This window comes from Pleurodeles waltl, chromosome 3_1 (genome assembly GCF_031143425.1).
Source record: "Pleurodeles waltl isolate 20211129_DDA chromosome 3_1, aPleWal1.hap1.20221129, whole genome shotgun sequence".
Taxonomy (NCBI): domain Eukaryota; kingdom Metazoa; phylum Chordata; class Amphibia; order Caudata; family Salamandridae; genus Pleurodeles; species Pleurodeles waltl.
The window spans coordinates 709,005,498-709,020,360 of record NC_090440.1 but is presented as its reverse complement, the minus strand read 5'-3'; the positions used below and the strand labels follow the sequence as shown (position 1 = coordinate 709,020,360).

Sequence of the window (14,863 nt, the reverse complement as noted above, 5' to 3'; positions counted from 1 at the left end):
CAGTTAGCTCAGTTGTTTACTCCTCACATTGCATGGCACATGGGGTACCAAAAATTATAATCCTAGATCGAGACTCCCAGTTTGTATCACATTTTTGGAGGGCTTTCACCAAGAGAATGGGAATTCATTCCCGTTTCCCCAACAGTTACCATCCAGAAACTGATGGACAGACAGAGTAGGTGAACCAAGAATTAGAACAGTATTTTCATCTCTACCTATTTGAACAGGATAAGGAGTGGCCACAGTTAATACGGACTGCATAATTTGCATATAATAATGTGATTCACTCGCCTACTGGGTTCATTCCCTTTTATCCCAGTCATGGTAAACACCCAAATGTGTTTCTAGGAAAAGAAGGTGATTTAGTACCAGCTGTGGATGAGTTATTGAAAAATCTTCAAAATAACTTTCAGGTGACTAAAAGGTATTTGTTGAAGGCTAAGACTTCATATAAGACTCAGGCAGACAAAAGAAGAATACCTGGTCCAACTTATAAAATAGGTTACAGAGTGTGGCTGTCAACACGTCATTCGCATTTAAACGGACACAGAAAGTTCCAACCTAGGTTTGTGGCCCCTTTTAAAGATGACAAAATGATAAATTTAGTTGCAGTCAGAGTCCTTCTCCCAGCACATCTAAAAATCCACCCAGTTTTTCATGTCTCACTTTTAAAGAATAGTCCTCCAAAACAAAGAAGAAACACCCCTCCAGCTCCAATTAAAGTATAATAAGCAGAAGGATTTGAAGTGAGTAAAATTCTAGGTTCAAAGCTAGTGAGAGGCAAATTGTTCTACCTGGTGGATTGGAAATTGTTTGGTCCGGATTAGAGATCTTGGGAACCATATTCTAATATGAATGTTCCAAGATTAATACAAACATTTCATAGAACCCCCCCTCCTAAACCAAGGTTGAGTGGCCACTCTTCGGTGGGAGGTACTGTCAGGAACATCATAGCTTGCTATCAGTTAACTGCTCAGTTAACTGCTAAGAAGGCAGTTAAAGCTGAAAAAAATATCCTAATTGGAAGAAGTTGTGTCCGTCCTGGAAACTGAAATGAAAAGTAATTTAGCAAACATTACAAAAGAAGATGCTGAACAAAATCAAGATGGCGGAGACAAACCCCAATGAGGATCTGCAGTCTAGCCTCTGTTCAGGAAAGCTGTTCTTCCCGATAATGCGCATGCACCACGTTCGCGCTGCGTAGTTCAACTGTTATTTTAGTGTTGAGGTACATCTCTTGTTCGTGCTTCCTCAGAAAAGGAAATTTCAAGTATACAAGTGGCCATACTTCAAGAAATTGTTCAATGCACATGTTCCAGCGATCAGAGTTTCAAGTTTTTAAACTGTTTCAAGTTTTTTAGTCAGAAACAAGTGTAACCGCAATTAAGTTTCCAGTCAGCGACTAGAGCTTCATGCAAGTTGTCTGAGACATAATTAGGACTACAGTTCAGCGTTCTGCATCCTACACATGTTTGTGTTTGTGAGTAAGAAATGAGTTTCCAGTTTACTAGAAATTGCAGAGCTCATTGAGGGAGTAGTGTCCTTAAGAGCTCCCTTCAGGTAACTCTTATTTTAATTTCATATTGCCTGTTCAGAATATTCCACCACTCAATCCAATCCACTCCATACCACCCTAATTCACCCCACTCAATCAAATCCACTCCACTCAATCCAATCCTTCCCACTCAATTCAATACACTTCAGTCCACCACAATACAATCAACCCAATCCGATCCACCCCACTCCAGTCCACCCCACTCCAATCCAATTCGCCCCACACACGCCAATCCAATCCACCTCACCTCAATGAAATCCATAGCACTCCAATCCAACCCACCCCAATCCACCACTCCTGCTCACCCCAATCCTTACCAACCCATTTCCTTCCCCTCTACCCCACTCTACTCCAATCCACCCTACTCTACCCCATTCCAATCCATCCCCTCCCAGTTCAGTCCACTGCACTCCAATCCACTCCACTCAGCGTATCCCACTTCAATTCAGCCTACCCCACTCCAATCCACCCCACCCAATCCAATCCACCCCACCCCAATCCACTCCAATGCAACCCACGCTAGTTTAGTTCACCCCACCTTACTCCAATTCAGTCCATCCACCCCACGCCAATCCACCCCACCTCAAAGCAATCCACCAACTTCAATCTACCCAGCTCAAATTCACCCCAATCCAATCCAACACCCCCCCTCCAATCTAACCCATCCCACTGCAGTCCACCACACTCCAAACCAATCCACCCCCTCTACTCCAATCCACCCCACTGCCTCAATCCACTACAACCCACTCCACCCTATTTCACCCCACTCCACAACACTCTCTGCCGCTGAACCACTGAACGTCACTCCCCTCTACTCAACTCTATGACATGCTACTCCCCCAATCCACTCTGACACTCTACACAACTTTTGGCCATGTTGAACACTAGCAACAATGGTGTACATGGCAAAACACAAAGCCAATAATATCGCTAATATATGGGTAAGAGCTATTGGCTTTGCCGTTGCTTGTTTACTTTAATTCGGGCTGCACAGTTGTACAACATTGCTAAAAGACAGTGAGGAAGCCAATAGCTCTCGCGCACAGGCGAGAGCTATTGGCTTTGCCAATGCTTGGTGTATGTAGACCTGTGTGTTTAGATAGACTAACGACATCTACTTCAGTTCCCCACTATTAATAGGTTCCCACGGCGCATCATCAGGCTGCAGACTATACGAAAAGTCCTCCAAACTGAGAGTGGCGTAATGCCCACGATAACGGAACACTCTGCATCTGATCGCCTCCTCTCCTTGTCTTTGCGCTGTCGTATTCTACTTCCGGTTCTCGGAGAGTGATGGGGAAGTATTAACATGACAGGTCAAGTGATGAACACTGCTCAGATACACAACATAATTGTTGGATAAATGTGACCACCACTTTAAAATTGAAATGTTATATAAAGTGGCCGTGAAAGCAAGCAGAAAGGAAGGCATAGTTTTTCAGGAACTAAATACATCTTCATCTCATGAATCAGTTATTTACATTAATGCTGGAAAAGCAAATATATTTTGTATTACTTTATAAGAATCAGATAAGCTATACATTTGAACAATTTATAGTTTGTACTTTTGATACTGATATGTAGCATCAATGCTTTCAGACCAAGGAGCGCGAGAGAACACCCTTCTAAATATGGCGCCTCCGTGGTTACAACCTCCTAGCTCTACGCCGGCGGTGGTGGTCCCTCTCTGGAAACGGCCGCTCGTTGTCTGCGCCCTTGCCCCACGCGCTCCGGGCCGGCCAGCTATAAATGGGGCTGCACGGCCCACAGCTGTCTTTCCTCTCTTGGTCATACAACGCGTGTGGGTGACGGGTGCGAGCTCCGGCCCGAAAAACTGAAAAAATACAAAAAAAAGGAACCGGAAGCCAAAAAACTTAGGGAAAAGAAAATTAAAAATAGAAAATAAAGAAGAAAAAAACTGAAAAAACACGTGCGCAGTGAAAGCCACCTTCCCTGACGTAACAGACTTTTCGCCTTACTCTGAGTGAACCCCACGGGAACTTTTGGTGTCCATCGGAGCAGCAAGTTATCCCAGAAGGCTCTGCCCCTTGTAGAAACGGATTGTGCGCTTATTAACCTCCACAGTAGATTTGTTCAGACGACCCAAAAAAGTGGTGTTCTTCAAAGGAATTTGTTACTGTTTCCTGAAGAGCTGTTTCTTTATCCACGTTTTTTTTTTATTAGAAAGGGACTGTATGTGTCCGCCTTTGCACGATCTCAAACCTTTGGTTTTTACGAAGACTTTAGGCACCTAGAAAGAAGCCTTGCTGCTCCCAGGATCCGTGGTCACAGAGATAATATAAGTATATTTAAAGCTAAAGTAGATTCTATTTTATAAAACATTACTTTTACAGAACATTTTATCACGTTTAACCATACCAGTTCTGGAGATATTTATTTATTTATTCTAAACCAGAAACTCTGCACTTGCTTTCACACTCACCCCCCCCCCCCCCCCACAACCAGTCAGGTACACAGGCCCTGAGTGATCTACTCATATATGGTCGTTTTATACCAGACTTTTTTTCAAGATTTTATTTTGCTTTACCTGATTTGGAGGAAGTATGAATGCAACCGCAAGCAGCTACCCCATGGCTTCGCTTTACGTAGGTGACCTGCATCCTGACGTCACAGAGGCAATGCTCTACGAGAAGTTCAGCCCTGCTGGGCCAGTCCTCTCCATTCGTGTTTGTCGTGATATGATTACCCGAAGATCTCTCGGATACGCCTACGTCAACTTTCAGCAACCCTCTGACGGTGAGTGCATCTGACTACCTTTACCTTTAGCTCTGGGCATTCAACAGACAAGGCCAACAGATTTACAACAGAAGAACAGAATAGTCCTGTCATTACCTAATGCCATAGGACAGAACTGTACTTGTGGAGTGATAGATATACTTATGGGACAAGAAAGCTGCCTAAGATCAGGACAAATGTTTGAGGAATGTAAGGGATAGAACTCCAGAGAGGAGCAGTGCTGTGAAATACTTTTAAAACCTTCAGGGCTGGTGGATGAATAAAGAAACGGTGATATCTTTAATTTTACTGTTGTAAGCTTGCATAGGTTCCTTACTATTGTTGCTGTGTAAATATGTTATGCTTAGAATTGCCTGCTTTGCAATTTTCTGCTCCAGAGAATGTAGAATGTTATCATTTGCATGTGTTTTGGAGTCTCTGAGCGGACACTGTACTGAGCGGATGGAGCTTTTTTTTCCTCTGAAACCTACATTTTTACACCTTGCACCTCCTGGAGCTTCCTGGTTTCTCTCAACTTCACATTGGCGACGAAGATAAGATGCCCAGGTGTATCTACGTTTGCTGACTTGGAAAAAGAAAAATCAACACGTCGCACTGTGAAGCTTTTCAACTGGATTTCATCATACTTCAGAATTTGATTTGCTCTGATGCTGCATATATAGGAGGGTACTGTTGCTTTCCTCGCAATTCCTGCACTGCGCTTTATATTTGGTGTAAATTGAAAAATTTGGGGCAAATATTATACCTTCATGACCTCTCCATTTTAAGTTGCTGTTTTTTTAGCACGTTGCCTTGCTTGTGTGCTCGAAACCCTTTGTCACTGGGAGTAGTGCTTATGACATTCCGGTGTTTGAGACGTCTTTGTGCTCATGAGGATTACTCTTATCGCCTTGTGCTTTCTGCCATTACGTCATGGCATCAGAGGATAGTGTTGTGCGTGAACGTGCACAGACTGCTTGGCAACACATGTTGCTATTTGAGCACGCACTGTGACATGTTGCCTAGCAAACACTGGACAACGTCGGGGTCAAAGGAGAGCATTGTGCGCGAACATGCACAACTGCTTGGTAACGCGTACTGATATTCGAGCAGGCATTGTGATGCGCTGCCTAGCAGCCTCCATACCACATGTTTACTCTTCTCTGTTACGTGGTCTGAGCATGCATGTGGACGCAGTGGTGTTATTCTGAAACAGGACGTCTCAGATGTGTTTCTATGGAGCCCTGAGTACGCATGTTGACACGCTGTGATGATTAATGTAATTTTTTACGAGTTGATGGATTTCTGCTTACTGGATCTTCTTTTTTATGCAGCATGTGGAAGTCTTGTCTGTACTCTCTCAGGGTGTAAAAATCTAATCAGGTAATATACTTGACAGAGTGACTGGGAATGTAATATTCTGCATTGTGGCCATCAAACCATTTGTGCTCCAAAACCAATGAAAGACTACTTAGCAAGAGCTTATACGATAACTACAGTGACACAAACCAAGGAGCAATAGTATTGTGCAAGAAAAGTTTTAGGAGTCCAGCACACCATCACAAATTAGATTCCGTATTGGACTGCTACAACATTTATTGACTATAACTTTCACAGTGATAATGCGGGACCCCCATGGTTTATCACAAATCTGGGTACTAGGTTCACACTCACTGGAACCTACTTTTTACACTATTCAACTTATATTTTGAGAAGCGTTAGCCTTTGAGATGATCTCTTAATCCCTTCAACACAAAATCAGTGCCAAAAGGACACCTAAGGAATCAGCATGACCTGAGACTAGAATTCTACATTGGGAATTCCATTACCTCATGGACATTTAATACGCAACAGCATGTTAGATTAAAAACTAATGGGCACATTAAATAGAAAATATAGAGTAATGGAAGCAAGGCAAAGAAAATTACTGACAAAAGCAGTCCAGCTGACACAGGAGATAAGTGAAAACCTTCAGTGCAGATGAGGCACGGGAAACAAGTGAAAACAGGAAGAAGCAGGCAATGCTTAGTTTGCACAGGAAGGCTGAATAAATAGGCATTCCCAGTTTGGTAAGTTAAGTAAGCACCAGCCAATTACATGTAGACAGAGTCCTGAAACAACTCCAGATTTATGAGATGTAAGGTTCACAATTCTGCATTTGCTGACTAATGCGACTCAGAAGCAGACTAGTAAGGAATTACAGCAACAAGTGCAGCCACAGAGTAGCAAAAATACTGGGTCGTGATACGATCTTTAAACTGGTTACCAAAATCCTCAAAAGTACGCATACTTTACTCATAATTTAGTTCTTCTCAGAATTCTTCCAGTGAGTGGTCTTTAATTTCCTTTCTTCAAAGAGCGTTTGGCCAACATTGAGTATTCTGAAAACTTTGTTCAAACCCTGAGTAAGTCTTGGTGACAGTGCAGGACGAAACATGTATTGGCTTGAAGCTCTTTGAAGAAAGGAAAATAAAGACCACTTACTGTAAGAATTCTGAAAAGAACTAACTTGAGTCCTGTGTGCTTTCAAGGATTTTCGTAAAGGATTCTTAAAGATTTTATAGTTAGTTCTCCCCAGACAGACCCTTGTGTTTTCAAGGATTGTTGTAAAGGATTCTTAAAGTTTTTATAGTTAATTCTCCCCAGACAAACCCTTGTACTCGTTCAAGCATAGATTCTGAGGAACTGCTGCTACCAGTTAAGTGTTTTACTTCTGATTTTTGTTTGGTACTGGATTGTCAAGTCTTCATATTCGACATAACGGTCCAGAAGGAAGGGCAGGGACACTGGACCACACACTAGTGCGATTGGTTTTCTGTTGCCTGTTCCTTTAACAAGTATTTTTGTATGTGGTATGTAACCATATCTATGACCACCGTTTTACTATATCTCACCTTTTTAAGTCTGCTCTGTGCATCAGTGTCACATTTGTGTGAACTTTCTATGCGCATATGCAGCCTCTGCTCAAAGCACTAAGGAATAACTCAAGGAGATATTGTAGTGCTGTACAGATATCGTGCTTTCATGTTCATAGAAGCCTTGGCCTGGGTGATAGTAGGTTTTTATGTTCGAGTAAAGGGTAAAGGGTGGGAATTGTGCTTGAAGCATCATTGTGAATCTTCTAGAGAGAGTACCCATGCGTTGATAAGGCCCTCTCGTACACAGTGAAAATAAAGGTTGAGATGGCTCCTGAACCTGGTGACCTCCTCCTGTGATAGTAAGTGAATTTCTCAATAGGTAATGTAAGTTTTAGAAGGTGAGATTTCTTCGTTATTTGCTTTGTTTGCACTTACTCTGCATTTATAGGAACAAAGCTATAAGGATGCCAGGAACTGTAACAAAGCTGAAATTAGTAAAGACTAAACATTGGTTTAGCATCTAAAGTGCCCATAGCTCCCTCTGTGCTTGATTTCTTCGTTCAATTTGTTTTTTTAGCACAACTGAATAGTTGGGTTCCTTTTAAGAATACTTTGTGTTCTCAGTTTTCATGCCATTGTGTATGACTCTTCAGCATAATGCACATTCGATCCACGTCTTGTCATAGAGTTGAAGTCTTGAATATTGTGAGTGCTACTACAAGAAACAGGACTGGGCACCATTCCTATCAGTTTGTTTTGTACAAAAATGTAGCAAAAATTATTTCTCTGAAACTTTTTAACTGTAAAGACTTGATATTTAATATTGTTATATCCGAATTGTTACTCACCTGTAGGAGTAATTTTGCAACTTGAAGGATTTTCTGGATTCATACACTGTGCATCATACCACTATCTAGTGGTGGGGTCTAGAACTGTCTCTTGTTGTCCTCTTTTCCCCCCTCTTTTTGGGTAGGGTCAACCATTTGGTGTCTTGTCCATCCCCTTCTGACATCTCCTAACAGCAAGTTGACGTTTTGTTTTCTTCAGTGTGAATCTTTTCTGGATTCACATGCTCTACATGTGATTATGTAGCAGTATTTGCCCCTCTTCGGAGGTTGGGTTGAAATGAGTTTGTGTGCAAACAGGTACTTTAATACTCTTTGTGCAACCCGTGCCTCTTTGTTTTTTGGATATCCGCAAAGTAATGTGTTTTAAATGTGTGTATGGAGAAGCATCTGACTGCCTATCAAAAGTCACTTACGTAGACATTGGCTATGAAGGCCAATGTTTTTTAACACATTTTTCTAAAATTTAGAAATGTATTGTTCGCTTAATAAAACCCATTGTAATAAAAAATCTATGGCAGTCGGTAAAAATGATTAAAATCATCAGTGCTTCAACGTTAACACAATAAAATCAGTACAGTCAGCTCAAGCAGGGCAAGGTACACCTGTAAACATTTATGGAGCCTGCTAAACAGCTAACACTCAATTAATTTCCGCTTGCTTTTGTGCAAATGTACTTATGCTTTTCATGTGCCAATTTATTCTTTTGTGCAAAATTGTATTTGTAACTAGTACTGTCCGGCTAATCAACAAATCCCTATATGGCAGTGTTTTAAGTGAATCCACTCAGGCTGTTGTTTTGTTTTAAATTTTGTGAGAAGGCATGGAGAGTTCACTTCACTTTCTGTAATTCTAATGCTACAAATTCCAGATATTTTAGCAATCTGCACATCATCTGACTATCAGATCCCTGCAAACAAACAGCAATAGATTCCCTTAATCATTCTAGCTTTCAGCCTATTAAAACCCAATTGTAAAAACCACCTTCTTAAAATTAGTAAGTAGGGACAAATAAAAATTACGTGCGCTGTAGACTCAAGGCGGTATTCAAACTCTTTGTAACATTTGCAACTAGCTTGATTTTTCCAGGGTTCTAGAGTTTTGACCGGCACCAAAAGAAACCTCAGTCTTAAATATTTTGATCTCAGCGGTTTCATATTCATAGGGAGGTACGGTTGTGGAGTAGATGATAAGTATGATGGTTTTGGGACTGGTCCTCTCTGCTAAGTAAATCCAAAGTTTTTGGAGCCTTGGCAGGAGAAGAGAACAACTTTCCGGAACCAGATGAAGGTAGGGCAGGGTGTTCTCCCACACACAAAGGCCTTCATTATGACCCTGGCGGTCTACAGACCACCAGGGCTGCCGTGGGCGGTGGGATTGCTGCCAAAGTGGTGGTCCAGTAGCCACATTATGACCATGGCGTTACTGCCACAGTCGGACCACCGCCACCGCCACTTTTGTCCACCTGACGGCCTGGCGGTGCTGATGGTACAAATCTACCAGGGCAGCGCTGCAAGCAGCGCTGTCCTGGGGATTACAACCCCCCTCTCCGCCGGCGTTAACATGGCGGTTGCCCTGCCATGTAGAGGCTGACAGAGACTGGGTGCAGGGGGCCCCCTTGGCCAGCCCCATTGTGCTTTTCACTGTCTGCTTTGCGGCCAGTGAAAAGTGCGACGGGTGCTGGTACACACGACGCACTGCAACATTGCCACTGGCTCAATCATGAGCTGACGTCAATGTTGTGGTCTGTCTCAGGCTGGGCCAGTGGGTGAAAACTCTGTTTCTGCCCACTGATCCAGCAGGAAACTCTTAACAGGGGCTGCGGGACGGAGACCGCACTGGCTGTCTCCTGACCGTGGGACTTTGGCAGACGGTCTTTTCAAACCACTGAAGTCGTAATGGGGGCGCTAAGTCTTGCACCATGTATATAAATGGGACCCTCAAAACAACTCTTCAGTACACTCCTGGACCTGTGGACATTACAGAAGAAGGACTGCCTTGCTTCCCAGACTGGACCTGCTCCCTTCATCCCATGCTACATGGGTGACTCCAAGGATCAGTTGGTTGACCTCCTGTCTGAATTCCAGGGACATACCAAACTCAAGAGTCTTCCAAGCAACTGCCCAACTGACCTGCTGCTCTGAAACTGCAACAGGGCCTGCTTGAGCCCTGCTGACCTCTGCTGGAGTGATCTCCTGGTCACCAAGAGGTGTCTATCCAGGTCCTGGACCATTGGCTGGCATCATTTGAGCTCCTTCTGTGACGAAAGGTGAAATTGTGAAATTTAGTGCTCTTTGCAACTGCGAATGGGCCCATTTGCGTCGAGACTCTGCCGCCTCTGATGACCACTCGATTGAAGCTCCAGTGATCTGGACTCTTCATGCGACTCCCAGCAATGATTTTCAGAGAGATCTGCACTTCGTGCTACAGCAGTGTCAGCCGGCGATGGCCGCTAACACGAAGCTCCAGCCACGACTATCTGCTACGTCAACCAGCTCTTCGTGCTGCAGCGATGACAGCCAGCGCCTGCCGACCTACTCTTCATGCTGCATGGACGGCCAGCGCCTGCCGACCTACTCTTCATGCTGTATGGATGGCCATCCACGAAGCTCTCCCTCCTCCACTGTGAATGGAACTCTTTGTGGCGGGCTGTGAGAGCGTAAACGTTTCAACAAGACTAACCTTGCCAGCCTGTGCTCCATCACGGTTGACCTGGCCAGCCAGTGCTCCATTGTGATCAACCTGAACTTGTGACTTCTTCCCGGTCTAGCACGACCACATGAGCGAGAATAGAGCTTTGCGCTTTTAGGCACTATGCCTACCTAGAACTTTGAATTTGCATATCTCCGGATCTACTGATTGCATTTTTATTGCACTGGTATAATTTTACTTATTACAAGTTACTCTATTTTCTAAATTGATTTAAGGTTTTTCTTGTGTTGTGTTCTCACTGTATTACTGTTTGTGTGATGCATAAATACTTTACACATTGCCTCAAAGTTAAGCCTGACTACTTTTTGCCAAGGTACCAGAGGGTTAAACACAGGCAAATTTAGGGACTTTTGTCGTTCACCCTGAGAAGGATTGTGGTTGTTGCCTGAGTGGGGCTTTCACCCCCTCAACCAATAACACAATTCCTTACAGATGGTAATTAAGGTGCCCCTCAATACCTTTTCAAGATCATCACTATTTTTCATGAATTAAGTTATCCTCTCTGCCAGTTTCTCTTTTGTTTTGAATAGACTCTTCTCAGGTTTGTTGTTTGCCCAGAACTCATGTATTTTCATTTGTTTTAAAATCCTATCTAAATTGGGTGTGCCGTCATAGGTATGAATTTTCAGAAATGCTCGTAGTTCATTCCAAATTGTATTTTTGAATGACCCAGCTGGAGTATTTCTTCATCTAAAACAAATTGGATGTCTGCAATTATTGAAATGTTAGTAAGTCTAAATTCCAATCTTAGTTGACTGACTTGTGTATTATTTGATAAGCCGAACACTGTCTTTATCACACCTAAGAAGATGTTTTTCTAAATGTTCATGGAGTTTTGTTCCATACTTTGAGGAGCCATAATTGACTGGCAGAACAACTTTTACCCTTACTACATCTAATATGTAAGTGCCTCTAGGGCTATTCAGTCTTCTGCAGATTTTCTATTGTTGGCTATAAATACCAGGGTTGATTACAAATCAGGTAAAACTGACTTTTAGAGGTGAATTTTCAATCTTGCAATATATAAATATGTGGCTAGTCGATAACCTGTGGTCTCCCATTCACCATCAGTTTTGTAGTTCTAAATTTCAGGATCTTTGTTCTTGATAGATTCAGTTTTAAGTTGTTTTCTCCATTATACTTCTGAAGACAGTTTAAGGGCCTTTGAAGAGCTATCGCAATATGGTCCTGCAGTGCGGTATCATCTGTATATTTTTACAGTGGTACCTCTGTTGCTCCAAGATTTGAGGGAAGATTTTTTGCTCTTCTAACAAGGAGAGTAAGTCCACTGTATATAAATTTTAAAAAAGCACAAAGACATGTGTATACAACTTTGCTTTAACCCCCAATTAGTTGGTATTTGTTTTGGAGATGGTCATTCCGTTTCCCAGCTTTATACAAAACCAGGCACCTGTGCGTAAAAGGTAGATAGCTAAACAGTTGTTCTGGTATATTTCAGGCACATAACTTTCTCTATAATGTTTTTGTTTACTTTATCAAATGCTACACTATAATGAAGTAAACAGATGTATAGTTGTAATTGTGAAACTTATTTATGTAGTGCTTACTACTCCTGACAAGCAGCCGTGAGCAGCATGTTACTCCCCAATCCAGGGTTAGAGTTAAATGGTAGTAAATTAGTAATACGCATGTCCTTTTCCTTGTAGGATAATGGGGGTCATTACGACCCTGGCGGATGGCGGAGAAGCGGCAGTAAGACCGCCAACAGGCTGGCGGTAAAATTTTTGCAATTATGACCATGGCGGTCCGCCACTTCTCCGTTCCGCCCGCCAGGGCGGAGATGACCGCTGGGCTGGAGACCTGGGTCTCCAGCCCGGCGGTCGTCACAATACCGCCGGCGGTATTATGACCCAGCTGACCGCCATGGATTTCATGGGGTTTGGAACCGCCATGATAGCCATGGAGGTAAGCACTATCAGTGCCAGGGAATTACTTCCCTGGCACTGATAGGGGTCTCCCCCACCCCCACCGAGTCCTTCCCCTACACCCCCCAAAGGTGGCAGGACCCCTTGACTAATTTTGATAGAAAAAGGGGAGTTTGGAAAACTGTTTTAGAAGGATGTTGTAGTCTGAAAGGTTTGGTAATGAGTCAGAGAGCTGAGGGAAAGACAAATATGTTTTTTAATGAAATATATATTTTTACATACATGTACACACATAAAACAATATACAAATACGTATATTCAAACAAACATACACACTTATGTACATTTTCAATATAGTCATATTTCTATACATAGCATAATCCCATATACATACACATATGCATATATATGTAATTTTATTTACATGACCAGATATACAGAAGTATGTTGTGAATAAATATGCATATTTTTTTATTTTTATTTTACATTTCCACATATATGTATAGGCATTACCCTAACCACAAGCCTGTGTGTGTATGTATACACACACATATGTAGACAACCTAATCTACATACCCACATATACATATTATATTCCTGTTTGAACATATATGCAGTGACAATTGTTTCCCTTGTGTTTTCCAATGTATAAATATATCTTTATACCCTTACAAAAACCATAAATAACATATGCCTAGGCACAAGTACCTTCCCTATAATCATACTTACATACTACAGCCAAACCTTCTGAGCAAAATAACACCAATTTGGCAGAAAGCTAAATCTTTACCCAGAAAGAATGCTTTTTGGGCTTTGATGTAAATCCCTTCAGTACTTTTTGCGAAATTAAGGTTCATAACTTAAAGATATTTGACCAAAGGAGTCCCTCAGGACTGGCAGATGAAAAGATGATTAGCTGGCTTCAACATCAACAAAGATGTTTCTGACCACTTTAGAGCTCGGGGACCTAGTCCCAGTGTCCTGAAAAATAAAAGTAAATTACTTATGGAGGCAGGGTAGGCATACCTTGACCACCTGGGCCTTGTCCTGTGGGTGGCCTGTCTGGGACCAAAATAAAAAAGAATTCAGTTTTGATGTTCTTTTGGCAGTGATCTTTTCTCCCAGAAGATTTATAATTGTTATATAATCCAGTGTTTCCGAGCCTTTCCTAAAGCCATTTTCATATGGTGGTAGAAATATTAAACTATTGACCCAGTCTTCAGTCGTCAGAAGTAGTCTCGCAAATACCTTAGCCTTGCTATCTAGTAATGCTGTTGTTCTGTAGTTCTGTTGATTATTTATAGACCTCAGCGTATTGAAGCCTGTCTTAAAAACTGATATTAGGACCCCCATTATGGCCAGTTACACTACTATTTCTCAACGAGGACAGTAATGTTAATATGGTATCTTTAGAGGCTTCCAAGTTTCTTTATTTTTTACATTCCTGCACCCCTTTGTCAAATGTCAGTGCTGCTCTTTTCTTCTATGTCGGTTTGTGTCCCGGCTCTACTCCTGCTGTTTTGTAACACGTTAGATTGTTTGGACTATCCATCTTTCAAAAGTCCCCTTAGTGACCGTTGAGCCCTTATTTGCTGATGCAAATGAGATGGTAAGTTGTTTTCCCTTACTGATTTGGCTTATTTCTTGTAGGCAATACATGACTGCCCTTCTGGCATCCAGCTTTAAAGGACCCTTTCTGCTTTGACCTTGAGTTCTGCAAAACAGATGGTAGCTGTATAGCTTGGTCCACATGAAAATGTCAAATGACCTGCAGCAGACAGTGTGGTTTGTCATCATAACCACTCTGTCCTTATGTACGTGCAAGTAAGAGTCTTGTATTGTGAGTCATTTGCAACATACTTACTCTCCACGAGAGAGTGATAAGTGAGAAGAGCTTTCTTGAGTTTTAGACATTTTAGCCCCGCCTTATGCATAGGCTCAGAAAAGGTGATATTGTTCACTGCATTAACACTACGTTTAATTTCCACATTGGTGTGGGTACCAACCTTGATGTAGCCATCCTTTTAGCGTCTTCTACAAATCGCCGACATGTTGAAGAAGCATCTTATATAACACCTCATGTGTAGGCCCCAAAGGCTTAAGAGGTGTACGCATGGCCCTCATCTAGCTGGTGGGTGAGGCCCTTAACCACCATAGCCTCCTGTGTCCACCTTTCCCTAAGTTTTATCCTGTCTACTTGTGAATGACTCTGCTCCAATGGTGTGGCACTTTAAGTAGGTGTTCTGGTTTCCCTTACGACTTCAGTTATTT

At 42.3% G+C, this 14,863-nt stretch overlaps 1 protein-coding gene across 2 annotated transcripts in view; it reads left to right on the top strand.

Moving 5' to 3' along the window:
- The first annotated feature begins 3,305 nt into the window (after positions 1-3,305).
- The window catches only part of PABPC4 (poly(A) binding protein cytoplasmic 4), a 196,504-nt gene continuing 184,946 nt past the window's right edge, over positions 3,306-14,863 (top strand). The window contains exon 1 of one of the 2 annotated variants that reach the window (XM_069223417.1): positions 3,306-4,312. In XM_069223417.1, coding sequence (XP_069079518.1) covers positions 4,120-4,312 — 193 coding nt within the window. In that variant the 5' untranslated portion in view covers positions 3,306-4,119. The remainder of the gene's footprint in view (positions 4,313-14,863) is intronic. The other variant, XM_069223418.1, reaches the window with a different exon arrangement.